The sequence below is a fragment of the Cherax quadricarinatus genome, chromosome 19 (genome assembly GCF_038502225.1).
Source record: "Cherax quadricarinatus isolate ZL_2023a chromosome 19, ASM3850222v1, whole genome shotgun sequence".
NCBI classification, from domain to species: Eukaryota; Metazoa; Arthropoda; class Malacostraca; order Decapoda; family Parastacidae; genus Cherax; species Cherax quadricarinatus.
In genome coordinates, this window is record NC_091310.1 from 43,675,626 (window position 1) to 43,688,959 (window position 13,334).

A 13,334-nucleotide genomic window follows, 5' to 3' on the forward strand; every position below is an offset into this window, starting at 1 on the left:
GGTTAGGCTAAAATAAATTGCGCTTGTTATAATAAGGTTAGGTAAGTTTTCTAAGTTGCTTTTGGTGCAAAATTATAAATTTTTTCATCAATATTAATGAAAAAAAATATATCTTTAAACGTATAAGAGAAAATTTTAGAAATGACTTAATTTTAAATGAGTTCTTGCTAATTGACCAGTTTTACATATTCGGCACGACATATATATATATACAGTGGTCCCTCGTTGTTTGTAATTAATCCGTTCCTGGAGCTGTTACTATAAACGAAATTTACGATTTACGAATCAATTTTCCCCATAAGAAATAATGTAAATACAATTAATCCGTTCCTGACACCCAGAAGTATTAAAACAAAATTTTTTTTAACATGAAATATGCATGTAGTACATAAACAATACAATGGGAAATGATGAATGAAACATTAACAGCATAACACTTACCTTTATTGGAGATTCTTCTTAGTGTATGGGAGACTGGAGGAGGAGAGAGAGTGGATTGTTTATAGTTTGGAAGGGGAATCCCCTTCCATCAACACCTCAGGTACCATTTGCTTTTCTGGGGTTGCTTCTCTTCTCTGTTTCTTAATGCCACTAGGACCACCTTGAGTCACTGGACTCCTGTCTCACAAAATAACTGTGGAGAGAGCTCTGTTTCTGGCATCTCTTTAACAGTTCCCTAAAATGGCCCAAGACTTTGTCACTGTACATGTTGCCAACCTGGCTTGCAACAACCTTGTTAGGGTGATGTTTCTCCATAAAGCTTTCCATCTTACCCCACATAGTAAAAATCTCTTAAATTTCTGAAGAAGGCACCTTCTTCCATCTCTCTTCCTCCTCCTCTGCAGCAAGATTCTGAGCTGTGATGTGTTGCTCTTCCTGCTGAAGCTCTTGCAGCTCCTCAGTGGTGAGCTCTTCATTGTGGTCTTCCACCAATTCTTCCACATCTTCCAAACTCACATCCAACCCCATGGAACTCCCCAGTGCCACAATTGATTTTACAACAGACATAGGCTCATTAGGGTCAGTCCCAAATTCTTCAAAATCCCTCTTGTCGACACAATCTGGCCACAATTTTCTCCAGGCAGAGTTCAAAGTCCTGGTAGTCACTCCCTCCCAAGCCATACCTATAAGGGTTATGCAGTGGAGGATGCTGAAGTGTTCTCTCCAAAATTCCCTTAGGGTCAAGTGAGTGTCTGTGGTCACAGTCAAGCACCTGTGAAACATTGCTTTTGTGTAGAGTTTTTTAAAGTTTGCAATAACCTGCTGGTCCATGGGTTGGAGGAGAGGAGTGGTATTCGGGGGCAAGAACTTTACTGTGATGAACCCAAACTCCTCGAAAATTAGGTCATCCAAGTTTGGAGGATGAGAAGGTGCATTGTCCATTACTAGCAGGCACTTGAGATCCAATTTCTTTTCCAGGAGATACTCCTTCACACTAGGGCCAAACACTTCATTGAACCACTCGACGAAAATTTCCCTTGTGACCCATGCCTTACTATTAGATTTCCAAAACACACACAATTTACTCTTCATAACATTGTTTTTCCTGAACACTCTGGGATTTTCAGAATGGTACACTAGTAATGAGCGTCAGCCTGTCTTTCATAGGCTTGTGTCCTGGCATTGCCTTTTCCTCTTGTGTAATGAAGGTCCTCTTTGGCATTTTCTTCCAAAAGAGGCCTGTTTCGTCACAATTGAACACTTGTTCAGGTTTCAGTCCTTCAGCCTCTATGTACTCCTGGAATTCATGCACATATTTTTCAGCCGCCTTGTGGTCCGAACTGGCAGCCTCACCATGCCTTACCACACTGTGTATGCCAGTACGGTTCTTAAATCTCTCAAACCAGCCTTTGCTGGCCTTAAATTCACTCACTTCACCACTATTTGCAGGCAATTTCTTTACCAAATCTTCATGCAACTGCCTAGCCTTTTCACAAATAAACAAAGTCATAAGAGTATCTCCTGCTAATTGTTTCTCATTTATCCACATCAATAATAACTTCTCAACCTCTTCCAGTACTGGTGATCTCATTTTTGTCAGCATAGTTATTCCCTTTGCAACAACAGCATCCTTTATTTCATTTTTCTTGGCCACTATGGAACATAAGGTTATGTAGGGTTTCTTATACATCCTGGACAGTTCGGCCACACTTGTACCACTTTCATATTGTTCAATGATGGTTTTCTTAAATTCAATTGTATTTCTCACCTTCTTTACCACAGGCTTGGCACTAGGAGCTTTCTTTGGAGCCATGGTAGCTTATTTAGTACTTGCAAGCACTAAAATAAATGGAATACTGTATTATGAAATATTTCGCTGGAGCACGTGAGGGGACCTTCGCTCACTGGTAAACAATGCCAGACTGGCTGCCGCCGTGGGTACGCGTCCCGGATGAACTACGACTCACGAGTCAACCTATGAAAAGCGAGTCCATGTTTATACGAAAATACCTCTATGATTCGCGAATTTTACGATTGCCGGGAACTACGAAAAGCGGGGGACCACTGTATATGTATATATGTATGTATGTATGTATGTATGTATGTATGTATATATATATATATATATATATATTGGCAGTTTGGAGGGATATGTTGTGTATCTCTATACGTATATGCTTCTAAACTGTTGTATTCTGAGCACCTCTGCAAAAGCAGTGATAATGTGTGAGTGTGGTGAAAGTGTTGAATGATGATGAAAGTATTTTCTTTTTGGGGATTTTCTTTCTTTTTTTTGGGTCACCCTGCCTCGGTGGGAGACGACCGACTTGTTGAAAAAGAAAAAAAAAAAAAAAAAAAAATATATATATATATATATATATATATATATATATATATATATATATATATATATATATATATATATATATATATATATATATATATATATATATATATCTATATATATATATATATATATTTGGGGAATCAAATTCAAAATGGGAATTGACACAGTTACCTTTTGCTGATGATACTGTGCTTATGGGAGATTCTAAAGAAAAATTGCAAAGGTTAGTGGATGAGTTTGGGAATGTGTGTAAAGGTAGAAAGTTGAAAGTGAACATAGAAAAGAGTAAGGTGATGAGGGTGTCAAATGATTTAGATAAAGAAAAATTGGATATCAAATTGGGGAGGAGGAGTATGGAAGAAGTGAATGTTTTCAGATACTTGGGAGTTGACGTGTCGGCGGATGGATTTATGAAGGATGAGGTTAATCATAGAATTGATGAGGGAAAAAAGGTGAGTGGTGCATTGAGGTATATGTGGAGTCAAAAAACGTTATCTATGGAGGCAAAGAAGGGAATGTATGAAAGTATAGTAGTACCAACACTCTTATATGGGTGTGAAGCTTGGGTGGTAAATGCAGCAGCGAGGAGACGGTTGGAGGCAGTGGAGATGTTCTGTTTAAGGGCAATGTGTGGTGTAAATATTATGCAGAAAATTCGGAGTGTGGAAATTAGGAGAAGGTGTGGAGTTAATAAAAGTATTAGTCAGAGGGCAGAAGAGGGGTTGTTGAGGTGGTTTGGTCATTTAGAGAGAATGGATCAAAGTAGGATGACATGGAAAGCATATAAATCTATAGGGGAAGGAAGGCGGGGTAGGGGTCGTCCTCGAAAGGGTTGGAGAGAGGGGGTAAAGGAGGTTTTGTGGGCAAGGGGCTTGGATTTCCAGCAAGCGTGCGTGAGCGTGTTAGATAGGAGTGAATGGAGACGAATGGTACTTGGGACCTGACGATCTGTTGGAGTGTGAGCAGGGTAATATTTAGTGAAGGGATTCAGGGAAACCGGTTATTTTCATATAGTCGGACTTGAGTCCTGGAAATGGGAAGTACAATGCCTGCACTTTAAAGGAGGGGTTTGGGATATTGGCAGTTTGGAGGGATATGTTGTGTATCTATATATGTGTATGCTTCTAGACTGTTGTATTCTGAGCACCTCTGCAAAAACAGTGAAAATGTGCGAGTGTGGTGAAAGTGTTGAATGATGATGAAAGTGTTTTCTTTTTGGGGATTTTCTTTCTTTTTTTTTTGGGTCACCCTGCCTTGGTGGGATACGGCCGGTTTGTTGAAAAAAAAAAAAAAAAATATATAAATAAATATATATATATATATATATATATATATATATATATATATATATATATATATATATATATATATATATATATATACATATACTTTTTTTTTTCAACAAGTCGGCCGTCTCCCACCAAGGCAGGGTGACCCAAAAAAGAAAGAAAATCCCCAAAAAGAAAATACTTTCATCATCATTCAACACTTTCACCACACTCACACATTATCACTGTTTTTGCAGAGGTGCTCAGAATACAACAGTTTAGAAGCATACACATATAAAGATACACAACATATCCCTCCAAACTGCCAATATCCCAAACCCCTCCTTTAAAGTGCAGGCACTGTACTTCCCATTTCCAGGACTCAAGTCTTTCTAGTTCTTGTTCTTGTTAATTTCCTCTTATCTCCATGGGGAAGTGGAACAGAATTCTTCCTCCGTACGCCATGTGTGTTGTAAGAGGCGACTAAAATGCTGGGAGCAAGGGGCTAGTAACCCCTTCTCCTGTATATATTACTAAATGTAAAAGGAGAAACTTTTGTTTTTCCTTTTGGGCCACCCCGCCTCGGTGGGATACGGCCGATGTGTTGAAAGAAGAAAGATATATATATATTATCCAAAGTAGATATATATAAGGAGGGGTGTTAATGTTGCAGTTTAAAAACTGTAGTGTAAAGCACCCTTCTGGCAAGACAGTGATGGAGTGAATGATGGTGAAAGTTTTTCTTTTTCGGGCCACCCTTCCTTGGTGGGAATCGGCCAGTGTGATAATAAAAAAAAAAATATATATATATTAACCAAAATTTCCCTTATCCACAAGTGTACAACACATACTCGTTGAGGAGGTGGGTTGCACACTGTACTCACTTTTACTTTCTTTCCCACATCCTCCACTAAAGGCAGAAAGGTGAGGTGGATCTCGGTCACTTTGCCAGGAGAAAGGATCAGCTTCTCTGGTTGTGTTTCCAAAAGTCGATCACTGTAGGAGGGAGAGTTGGTGGTGACACTCAAAGCACTCAGTGATATGGCTGACTGGTAGGAGTTTCTGGAAAAAATACCAGAAGTATGAAAATGCTAGAAACATAAACATACCAAAGCATAGAGATACCAGGAACATTAATACCAGACACATAAACATACCATAAATATTTAATACCAGAAGCATAAAAATACCAGACATATAAATCTAAATGAATATTGCAGTGGCTTTCATTTCAAAACTAAAAGTTATTTTAAAAATTCAAAAACAAAATAGAATTTCTTTACAAATAAGTTAAGAATTTTTTCTCTACATATTACAGATCTTTTTTTTTTAAAAAAGTCAGCCGTCTCCCACCGAGGCAGGGTGACCCAAAAAGAAAGAAAATCCCCAAAAAGAAAATATTTTCATCATCATTCAACACTTTCACCTCACTGGGTGCCTCTTTGCAGAGGCATCCAGATACAACAGTTTAGAAGCATACATAAAGATATATAACATATCCCTCCAAAATGCCAATATCCCAAACCCCTCCTTTAAAATGCAGGCATTGTACTTCCCATAAAATTCCAGTACTCAAGTCCGGCTATATGTATATAAATAACCAGTTTCCCTGAGTCCCTTCACTAAATATTACCCTGCTCACACTCCAACAGCTCGTCAGGTCCCAAAAACCATTCATCTCCATTCACTCCTATCTAACACGCTCATGTGCGCTTGCTGGATGTACCACACATGGAACTCAATACATACATGTATTTACATGGCTGCAAAATCTACACTGATTTCCATTTACTTCTTAAACACAACCGTTATGTTTAGATTTTCTACAAAATGTTTACATATGAAATTATTTAAAAAAACACTGTTATTATTATAATCTAGTTAATTGCTACATCCAAAGGGGTCATACAGTGCTGCAATGCATATTACAGGCTTTTGTTTCTGACACTAAAGCGTCTAATTAAATGTCTTCGTAAGAACATAAGAAAGAAGGAACACTGCAACAGGCCTACTGACCCATGCAGAGCAGGTCCATGTCCCCCCACCCCCCAGATTAGCCCAATGACCCACCCAGTCTAGTCACCTCCGCTCAAGGAAGAAGCACGGCACCAGACCCAGCAGCACAAGCTAGTCAGGTCCAACTCACACCCACCCACACCCACTCATGTATTTATCTAACCTATTTTTAAAACTACACAACATTCTAGCCTCAATAACTGTACTTGGGAGTTTGTTCCACTCATCCACAACTCTATTACCAAACCAGTGCTTTACTATAATACTGGAATGACAAATAATAACCATCCACAAAAAGTTCCTGACAATGGCTTACCAAGCAAGTCTGCTGAACCCTTCAAAAAATATGAAAAGCTAAATATCACAGGACACTGTTCATTAGAACACCAGAAGTAACATATTTTAGTGCACATAAATTAATAACTCCTCCATGGGGAAGTGGAACAGAATTCTTCCTCCGTAAGCCATGCGTGTTGTAAGAGGCGACTAAAATGCCAGGAGCAAGGGTCTAGTAACCCCTTTTCCTGTATATATTACTAAATTTAAAAGGAGAAGCTTTTGTTTTTCCTTTTGGGCCACCCCGCCTCGGTGGGATACGGCCGGTGTGTTGAAAGAAGAAGAAATTAATAACTCCTTTTACAAACAGGATGATTGCAATTAACTGACTCGCAAAATCATGATGATATGATTGTAAACAATTCTCTGAATAGAGGGTTAAAACTCATGGTAAGTCAATGCTAGATTTTGCTAGTATAGTAGAGTGGATACTGCACTGGCCTGCCACCTTCCTGGGGTCTACTTAACTACCTACCTGGCCAATATGGCAAGGATGTCGCTCAAAACATATGATATACTGAATATATAATTACCTGATCATGACTATCACACCCACTTCCTGATCCACATGAAACTGGCTCTGTGTAAATGAAGCTCTCACTTCAAGACATGGCACTAAGGTTGTCATATCAACAGTGACAGGTGATACTTGGCTTCCTAACAGAACTGACCAGGCTTCTGTTGCTACAGTAACAACTTCTGGGGGTGTTCCTGGTTCTGGGTCTGGGGACTGTCCCTGGGGAGACATTGTGCAACAATTAACAATAAAAAATAAACAGATTAGTATATTTATGAGAAAAATAAATGCTATGCAAAGTTTTCACAGTACAGCCTCTTCTCATCTAACAACGGAGCTCCGTTCCTAAGACCATGTCGGTAAACAAATTCATCGCTGAGTGAGGAGCATACTATAATGGTAGCAAGTTTGTCAACCATCTTTGATATTGTTTTAATGTCCCCTTTGCACCATTTATAACATCTGTGATATATTTTTAAATGTTTATACAGCAGTGTAGTGTATATTGCAATAAACAGAATACGAAGAGAAATCAGCTCTAATATACATTATTTAGGTTTACATATTGCTCAGAGAGCCCGTCGTAGGTCCAAATCGTCGGTAAATGAGTACGTTGCTAATTGAGGAGAGGCTGTAATTAAGAGGAAAGTGCATAAGAAAAATGCTTACGCTTTAAATTAAAAGTCTCTTGAGTTCAGAGATACTAAAAAGACAAATGCTGACAGAGATAATTTTTAAAAGAATATGCTAAAATAATGGAGAATTTGCCCATTCCTGAATTTAACCCCTTCAGGGTCCAAGGCCAAAATCTGAAGTGGTGCCCCAGTGTCCAAGAATTTTCAAAAAAAAATTTTTTTTTATTTTTTCTTGTGAAATGGTAGAGAATCTTTTTCTGAAGGCAATAAAACAAAAAGTACGAAATTTGATGGAAAACTGACGAAATTATGCTCTCGCAAATTTTGATGTGTCAGCGATATTTACGAATCGGTGATTTTGCCGACTTTGACTCCCATTTTAGGCCAATTACATTATTCCAGTCGACCAAATTCTTCACTACTTCACTAGTACTACTTCTATTCTATCGATTGAGCACAAGAAATCGCCAAGTCAACTGTTTCAACTACAAAATAAAGTGATCGGAAATTGGTAATTTGGCCAATTTAACACCAAGTTCAAAATATTCCAATTTCAAAATAGGGTCTAGAATAAACAATGTAGGTATTCCTGGCACTAAACTAACATTTCCTCTGTTCATTTATTTATTTATTTATTTATTTATTTATTTATAAATTTTAGCATACATACAGAGGTACAAAAAATACAGATAAGAGCAGCATGCCAAAGCCACTTATACTATGCATAGCATTACGGGCTGGCTTAAAATTAACTTAAGATTAACTAAGCAATGATGAAATCAGTGATAAGACATTATTGTAAACAGATAACTATAAAATACAAATGAGTATTACAAAGACAGGTCATATGGTTGCATGCATTGCTGTTCATTCAGGTAGTGTATTTAAAAAAAAAAAAAAAAAAAATAACAAAGTTAGGTTTAACATTTGTGTGATATAATTGTGAGTAACATTTAGGATATACAATTTATATGGTTCAGTTATTCAGTATTTATTTGGTTTTGAGTGAGTAAGTGAACTTTGAGGAGAGACTTGAATTTATAAACAGGTAGTGATTCTTTTATATTTACAGGTAATGAATTCCAGATTTTAGGGCCTTTTATGTGCATTGAGTTTTTGCATAGCGTGAGATGGACACGAGGAACATCAAAGAGTGATCTGTGCCTTGTATTATGGTCATGTGTTCTGTTGAGGTTGGCAAGGAGATGTTTGAGGGGAGGGTTAATATCAGAGTTAAGTGTTCTATGTATGTAATAAGTGCAATAATAAGTATGGATGTTTTGTATGGTGAGTAGGTTGAGTGTTTTGAATATTGGTGGAGTGTGCTGCCTGTAGTGAGAATTTGTTATCATTCTAACTGCAGCCTTTTGTTGGGTAATTAGTGGTCTGAGATAGTTAGTTGTTGTTGAGCCCCATTCACAAATTCCATAGGTGAGATAGGGGTAAATAAGAGAGTGATAAAGGGCCAGGAGGGCTGACTGTGGAACATAGTACCGTATCTTCGATAGTATGCCTACAGTCTTGGAAATTTTCTTAGAAATTTGTTGTATATGTGTATGAAATTTGAGTCTATTATCGAGGTGGATTCCTAAGAATTTTCCCTCTGTTAGCTTTGTGATAGGTGATCCGTTTATCGTTATGTTAAGAGGTACATCTGTAGCTCTGCTACCAAACTGAATGAAGTAGGTTTTGTCAATGTTTAATGTAAGTTTGTTAGTCCTCATCCAGGTAGATATTTTCTGTAATTCGGTGTTTACAGTATTGACTAGCGTGACTAGGCTCGGGTGAGAGAAGACGTATGTGGTATCATCTGCAAAAAGTGTGGGTTTGAGTAATTGCGAAGCATTTGGTAGGTCATTTATGTATAGGAGAAAGAGAAGAGGGCCAAGGACACTTCCCTGTGGGACACCAACTGTAATTGGTTGTGCGGAAGAGCTTGCCCCATTTGCGTACACATATTGGCTTCTGTTGCTGAGGTAAGACTTGAGGTAGTTGAGGGAGTGCCCTCTAATACCATAGTGTGACAATTTTACGTGGAGCAAGTCATGGTCAACTGTATCAAAAGCTTTATGTAAGTCAATGAAGATCCCCAGTGGGACTTCTTTTTTCTCTATTGCAGTGTATATATGTTCTAGCATGTGTATAATAGCATCATTAGTATTTTTATTAGGCCTGAATCCAAATTGGCAGGGGTTGAGAATGTTATGGGAGATGAGGTAGGAGTAGATTCGTTTATGAATTAATTTTTCGAAGATTTTTGAGAGAGGGTGTAAATTGGATATTGGCCTATAGTTATTCAACTCTGTTTGGTCTCCTCCTTTATGGATCGGGGTGACCCTTGCTATTTTGAGAACTGTAGGGAAGGTGGAGGATTCAATGGATTTGTTAAAGAGTGTTGCAATGATTGGTGATAGTACTTGTGACGCTTTTTTGTATATAAAGGGTGGTAAGGTATTTAAATCTCCTGCCTTGTTTTTCAGTGCGTTGATAATAAGGGAGACTTCGTATGGGTTAGTCGGAGCTAGGAACAGTGTGTTCGGGTAGTTGCCAGTGAGGTAGTCATTTGGTGGGGTATCTGAGCTTGGGATATTATTGGCAAGGTTTTGGCCTATAGTGGAGAAGAAATCATTGAGTCTGTTTGCTGTTTCTGTTGGTGGGAGTTGGGGTTCATCTGATTTTGCTAATTTTATTTCGCTATGTCGTGATATCTTTTTTGTTCCCAGAATTTCTGATAGGGTCTTCCAGGTCTTTTTTATATCACCTCGTAAGTTGGATAATCTGTTCTCATAATACAATTTTTTTGCCCTTCTTATCAGGCTGGTTAGGATTGACGAGTAACGTTTTGTTTGGTCTCTGGTTATGTGACCCATTATGTACTGTTTTTCATATCGGTGTTTTGTATTTATGGATTTGAGAATGCTGCCAGTCAATGTTTGTTACTGCTGTTGTGAAGTTATTAATGGCTGCCTCATTGTGAAGTCTGAAGGTGACTTTTGTAGTGTCTTGGGGTATTTTACCAAGAGTTGTTATGAGGAAAGTAGGGTAGTGGTCTGTGGTATTATCTGTAATTATGCCTGATTTTAAAGGGGATATGGTGTTGGTCCAGATGTGGTCAAGTAGGGAAACACTAGTCTCTGTAACTCTTGTAGGTTTTGTTACTGTTGGTAGCAACATGCAGTTACTCATTGTGTTTGTGAATTCAGTAACGTGTGGGTCCTGGTCTTGCAGGAGATTTATATTGAAGTCACCTGAGAGTAGTAAGTGATCTTTGTTCATGTGTGCATCAGTTATCATACTTCCTAGGTTTTGACTAAATTGGCTAATGTTTGATTGTGGAATTCTGTAGATGTTTATCACTGTGAGAGGTTTTTGTAGGTATTTGGATTTGAGTTTAGCTATTATATATTCCCCATGTTCATCCCTTGTGCAAGTATTAGTGATACATTCTAGTTGGTCTGAGTAGTATATTGCTGTGCCACCCCCTTGTTGGTCTGGCCTACAGTTGTGTATGGCTGTGTAACCAGGAATGGCATAGACATCTGTAGTATCAGGCTTTAGCCAGGTTTCAGTTAGTGTAATGATGGACATATTGGCATGCAAGGAATTTAGTAACGCTAGGAGGTCATCATAATGCTTGCTTAAAGATCTGATATTGTAGTTAAAGATAGTTATGTTGTTGTTGGCTCTGAGAAGTGCCTTTGATTGTTCTGCTGTGTAGTAATTACAGTAACTGTTTGAATCATTTAAGTCATTAATAAGAGGTTGGTATCAGGATCAATGCTTGTAATCATAAGATTTGTAGTGAATCTATAGTTAGAATTAAGTAAAAAATAAAGTAAATATTCTAAAGCTAAAAAAAAAATAGCACCTGAATTATTTAACAAATGTAAAAAATAATGAGCTAAGGTAGTTTTTTAAAGCTAAAATAAAGGAGACAATATAAAAGGGACTAAAATAATTTGTGGTGAACAAATAAAGTGATGATCAAATAATGGAGCTTGGGAATATGATAGTAGGTAGTACTTTAAAGGTAATTCTTCAAAGTTAGAATTATAATATAAAATTATAATATAAAAGGGACTAATATAAGTTGTGGTGAACAATAAAGTGGTAATCAAATAAATGAGCTTTGGAGTATAATGGCAAAATAGTGAACTTATTAACTTTAGCACCTGAGAATAGCACCTTGAATAGTTTAACAATTGCGAATATATGATCTAAGGTAGTTATGTAAAGCTAAAATAAAGGACAAAAAATATATAAGGAACTACAATTAAGTAATGGTAAACAAGTTAAATGGACAGATAGTCACTATGAGATAATATTGGTTTAGGAGTAAGATCTGATTTGTAATATTAAATAAGTTGAGCAGTTTATTGCACAATAAAAAGTAAAATAAAAAATGAGGTTGTTGGTACTAGCTAGCAAAAGATAGTTTTGGTACTTGCAAAAAAGTAATTGGAATATACACTAATTGCACACACAATAAAAAGTGACTAAAAAAACAAGTAGTGGTAAACAAAATTAAATGGACAGGTAAGAACAATGAATAATGGTAATTTCTTGGTTATAATATGATAGTAAGATGGTAGACAGGTACAAAGGATAATATAAAGGTTGGAGTTGAATATACAAACTTGAAAAATTGGCAACAAAATGTTATGGGAAGTATAAAATAATGTTTAATGTACAAAAGTAAAATTGACTGGTAGTAAATATGGTGTTTAATAAAATTTTAGTAAGTAATAATGATTACAAAAAAGTGAAAAAGTAATGTTTATTTCATTCAATATTGCACTGGTAGTTATACTAGAGGTTATATGGCAGTACAAGGTAATTAAGAGTACTCTAAGATAGTAAATGTGGTATAAAACAGGTAAAGGTAATTAGACAAGTAATGGTTATTAAATGTCAAAAATGTTAAGAGTAAAATTGAAATTATAGTAAAAATGATAATTATTAATTTTTGTAGGTAATATCAATTGATAGTATTTAAAAAAATATGAGGTAGTAATATGGACAGAGAAAGTATCAATTCAGCTAATGTTTAAGCAAACAATAGTAAATAAGAAAATTACATAAGGTGACTTATGCTTACTAGTAAAATCACAAAATGAGGTAGTTGATTATTTAAATACTAAGAGATTGTACAATGAAATTTGAACAATAATGGAGCAAAACATACACTACACTACGTAGGCTTTAAAGTTGGACATTGTTTAGTTATTCTCTGTAAGATTAGTATCCCTGAGAAATCGTGATAGATCATTCTCGTTCGTGATTGTGTACAGTTGACCTACATTTGTTTTCCTAACAAGAATTTTCCCATCCCGTGTGAAGCATTGGTGTATTGTGTCGTTATTCTCCCGCTTAAGTTTTCTGACTCTATACAGGAGGTTCTGACGTTTTTTGGTAAGACACTCGTTTATGTATACCTCTTTCTTTACTTTAATAGATGCAATAATTAAGTCTTTTTTCCTGTCATGTGAGTGGAATCTAAGCATAACACTTTTTCTACCATGGGATCCTAGTAATCTGGCTTCTTTTATTTCAGACTCTGGTACAATAACACTTGTTTGGCCCTTTATGATCTGCAGAGTAATTTCTTTACTGTTTGTTTGGTTCATATCACTGGGAAAAAGTGGACTATTAACTATTACTGCATCCAATAGTTTATCTTGTTCAGTTTTATCTTCTTGGAGAGCAAAGTAGTCACTGAACTGGTTATCTAAGTTGTTCTTCCATTCTTTTACTGCTTCTTCAACCTTTGTATT

At 36.7% G+C, this 13,334-nt stretch overlaps 1 protein-coding gene across 3 annotated transcripts in view; it reads right to left on the bottom strand.

Annotated features, from left to right (window-relative positions):
• The window catches only part of gry (trafficking protein particle complex subunit 11 gry), a 113,869-nt gene that overhangs the window by 50,310 nt on the left and 50,225 nt on the right, over window positions 1–13,334 (bottom strand). For all 3 annotated transcript variants that reach the window (XM_070086762.1, XM_070086763.1, XM_070086761.1), the window contains exons 12-13: window positions 6,942–7,144; window positions 4,941–5,118 (exon numbers count right to left, since the gene is read on the bottom strand). In XM_070086762.1, the coding sequence (XP_069942863.1) occupies window positions 4,941–5,118; window positions 6,942–7,144 (381 nt within the window). The remainder of the gene's footprint in view (window positions 1–4,940; window positions 5,119–6,941; window positions 7,145–13,334) is intronic.